The following is a 3,651-nucleotide window of genomic DNA, read 5'->3' as shown; positions in this document are numbered from 1 at the left end:
TTTATCAAGCAATTTGTAAACAAGAGAATTCACTGACATAGACATGACAAAAAGGAAAGTCTTAAAGAGCTTTACTGAGACAGAAAGGAATAACAGTGACAATATGTTAATCATGATTGAAGCAACTTTCAATGCAGCTCCACTAGGAATCTCCTTTATATATATGCTACCCACTAACCTATAAAGATTCTCACTCTAAAAGCTATTAACCTTTTTCAGAAAAAAATAATATGAAAAGTAAAAAAACTCAAACATATGAATCTCCTACATTATTAATGATACAAACAGCTACAATGTTACATATAAAAGGGGATTATTCCTTTTCAATTCAAGAAACTTCACCCCTCCATTCTGTCCCCAACAATATTTTTATGTAGAGACTGGAGGCCTAAAAACAAAGGTGAAAAACTTTTCATGCAAAGACCAACAATGATACACATTTTGTTGCACTAACTTAGCCCCTAAAAACAAAAGTTTTACAAAGAGTAAAACAATGACCATAAAAAGGACTCAATGTCTACATTACTAGTTCTACTACATTAAAAGAGAAAAGAATTGAGTAAAAACACTTAGATTCTTGGTCATGGACAATTAGGATTTCTACCAGGTCCACCATAGTAAAAGTAGTTCCCCCAGTCATTATTTTTTCCTAGTTGAACATCATAACAATTGTTATCCTCAGTATAAATCCCAAGATCTTGAGGAGCTCTCAAATTATTTGAACCATCAACTACTTGTATATTCCTGAAATAGCTTGATTTCCCAAAACCTTCATCTGGGAAATGGCCACTCCCCATTTGAGTTGTGGTGTGAAGTCCATCTGATTCTGAATTCACAACTTCCCCACCCCATTCAATCATTGAAGCACTGTCTGTTAAATATGAAAATAAAAAGCCTGGCCAATATCCCAATACATAGTCATTCCCAAATTGCATCCACCAGTTTCCCTCTTTTGGATCCTATAAGTTAAGCCAAATCAAACTTTAAAATATTTTCAAGATAAATAACAAAAGTTAAAGAACAGATTTTTATTAAAGGACGGTCCGGTGTACTAAGCTTCCGCTAAGCGCGGGTTCCAGGGAAGGGCCGGACCACAAGGGTCTATTGTACGCAGTCTTACCCTGCATTTCTGCAAGAGGCTATTTCCACGGCTTAAACACGTGACCTAAACAGATGACAACAACCAGTTACGCAAGGCTCCCCTTTGAAAAAAGGGATGTTTATGAAAAAGAAAAAGAAGAGCATGGACTCAACAGCAAATGTCAGAATTCTCTCTGTCTTCTCATAAGTTAATTAATCAATTATGCATTCACATGCAAATAATGGACACCTCAATAAAATATGCAGTGGAACATACAAGGGTGTATTTTCCAATACAATATGAGGTATAATTGTTGACAAGAAATAAGTATACTGAAAAGGGTCAATCCAAGATATGTGAATCCCTTAAAATAAATTACCTTCCAGACAAGAATGCTTATATCATATTGTGAACCATGATAGCTGGAAAGAGGGGAAATGGTGGCCCCCATTGCTATTTCATTATTGATTTGAATAAATCCTGAACATAGCAGATTGTAGCAGCCTGTGGCTTGATAAGCATCACTCTGTACAAAAAATAATTTTCCAAAATTTCAATTTTGAAACATGAACTTTATATAGCACACGCTCTTTGATTTTAGATATTTATGTATGTATGCTAGCTGTATTAAGGAAAAAATATTTCACTTACAGTCCAGTAGGTAAAAAGTCTTGTGTTGTTATCTCCATACAAATCTGGGCTAACCTGTTTTTATCCCCAAAAGGACAAGAAAAGTAAAAAGAAGAAGTCACAAGACAACCAAATACAGACATATAATATGACAATAATATCATTCTCTAATAGTTGAAACAAGCAAATAACTTGAATTTGTGATCTAAAAAAAGATAAGTAACAGTACCTGCCATCCAGCTTCAATGCTATTAAGATCTGAATCAAAAGAACCTCCAAGAATCCAAAGCTGAGACAAGCTAAACTCATTGGGTTGCTGAATTTTAGGTTCCCAAACATTTATGGTTGCTTTTGCACCATAATATTTGTCTCCTTCAACATAGGCTATTGCATGCTAAAATAACTCCAAAAAAAACAGAAACAGATAACAAAACCATTAATTCAATGAAACTTGTGATTTTCCTTCTATACAAATCTGAACAAATTGGTGTACCTGATGACCAGTTTGGCTAACAAGGTCAGGTCTACCAGACTCTGGTTTAGGAATAGTAGAATGTTTTTTCTTCCTACCATAGCTTTTCATGGAACTTGCTCTTAAAATATCATCTTTTTTGGTTCTTCTAATTGGAATTGTTCCTTCTGGACATTTTCCATTCAAATGCCATAGTTGAGTAATTGATTTTGACCCTTCACTCTTGGTTTTTGCTGCAGACAATTTTCCATCGCGAAATAGCCCTTCTGGATGATAATTTGGCATCATCTATAACCCAAAAAATCAATTTTTTTCCACCAAGATTACCAAAATAATTAACTCAAAGAAAAAATGGTTCTTTTTATTGGGAAGAAACTAACCTGTACAGTGTGATTCTTGAGCAAAGGATGATCAAAAGCTGGTTGGTGAGACATATGAACACAATCAATAATATCACCGTCTGGGCTCTGTTATTTTTTTCCAAAAGAAATCATCAATACAAAAAGATACACAAAAAAAGGAGCAAAAAAAAAGGGGTATAAACGTTTAACCTTTATGGATTTGATTGCAGGTTTGTTTAAGCGATTCAAGTGCTTTTGAACCTCAAACTTTTGGGCAGCAAGAGACATCCCCTGTTTAGCTTCTTCAGCAGCAGCAGCATCACAACATAGTGACACCATAAACAGCAAAAGCAAACAACACATCACTTCTATATTCATCTTCATCTTCACATTGTAAAAGCACACCTTAGCCATGAACGAAAAAATTCCAAGCCTTTTGGTGTTACTTAAGTGAAGTGGGGTTTCTTGAATTCTTCAACCATGAATGAATATTAGGAGATAAACTTAAAATTTGTAAAAAGGAAACAGCTTTTGCTATGTGGGTCAGAAAAAAAACAAGAAAATGTGCCGACGCTCGTGAAGAGGGGAGGGTAAAATGGGGAATATTCCAAGTAGGAGGAAGAGAAGAAGAGGAAGTAAAAGAATGGTAATGGATGAAATTGGAATGTGGAGAGTATGGGGTGGGGGCAATGGTTTAAGAGTTGTGGAGTCTGTTTCTTTGCTACTTTCTGTGACACATAACAGCTGCAATTCTTTGTCCTTTTTGTTGTACTGTTTATGCGTGAGAGTGTGGACCTGTGATGTGATTTTAGTCCTCTTCCCACATTATAAAAGAGGGAAAATAAGAGTAGATTATGGGTGTGTTTGGTATAACGTGGAAAATATTTTTGAAGAAAATGTTTTCTTGAAAAACAAGTAGTAATCTTATTCATTTTTCGGTGTTTGGTACGTAAATTAAGGAAAATGACTTCTCAAGAGTATTCATAAATAATTTAGATATAATAAAAATGAGTCATAAACTTTCAAACCAACAACCTTCCGAACCCCCATTTTTCATAAACTTTCGAACCGCTAAACTTTCGAAATCGCGGAATTTTTAACCCGTAAACTTTATAATTTCTAAACCC

General features: G+C 34.8%; 1 protein-coding gene across 1 annotated transcript; it reads right to left on the bottom strand.

The window, feature by feature from the left end:
• Positions 1-238: 238 nt before the first annotated feature.
• On the bottom strand, positions 239-3,321 carry LOC109216616. Its single transcript, XM_019380788.1, has 7 exons — positions 2,735-3,321; positions 2,564-2,650; positions 2,205-2,471; positions 1,941-2,105; positions 1,733-1,786; positions 1,461-1,607; positions 239-959 (listed from the first exon to the last, which is right to left on the bottom strand). The coding sequence occupies exons 1-7, from the start codon at positions 2,936-2,938 to the stop codon at positions 582-584; spliced, it is 1,302 nt and encodes a 433-aa protein (XP_019236333.1). The 5' UTR covers positions 2,939-3,321; the 3' UTR covers positions 239-581.
• Positions 3,322-3,651: the final 330 nt, after the last annotated feature.

Source organism: Nicotiana attenuata, unplaced genomic scaffold (genome assembly GCF_001879085.1).
Source record: "Nicotiana attenuata strain UT unplaced genomic scaffold, NIATTr2, whole genome shotgun sequence".
In the NCBI taxonomy this organism is placed as follows: Eukaryota; Viridiplantae; Streptophyta; class Magnoliopsida; order Solanales; family Solanaceae; genus Nicotiana; species Nicotiana attenuata.
This window is presented reverse-complemented; position numbering and strand designations above follow the sequence as displayed.

What these genes read in the sequence shown, in the direction of transcription:
- LOC109216616 (XM_019380788.1), bottom strand. Translation starts at nt 2,938, where the DNA reads ATGGCTAAGGTGTGCTTTTACAATGTGAAGATGAAGATGAATATAGAA. An exon ending in CTGCAATCAAATCCATAAAG is followed by an intron (nt 2,651 to 2,734) that starts GTTAAACGTTTA and finishes AAAAAATAACAG; the next exon opens with AGCCCAGACGGTGATATTAT. An exon ending in TCAAGAATCACACTGTACAG is followed by an intron (nt 2,472 to 2,563) that starts GTTAGTTTCTTC and finishes TTTGGGTTATAG; the next exon opens with ATGATGCCAAATTATCATCC.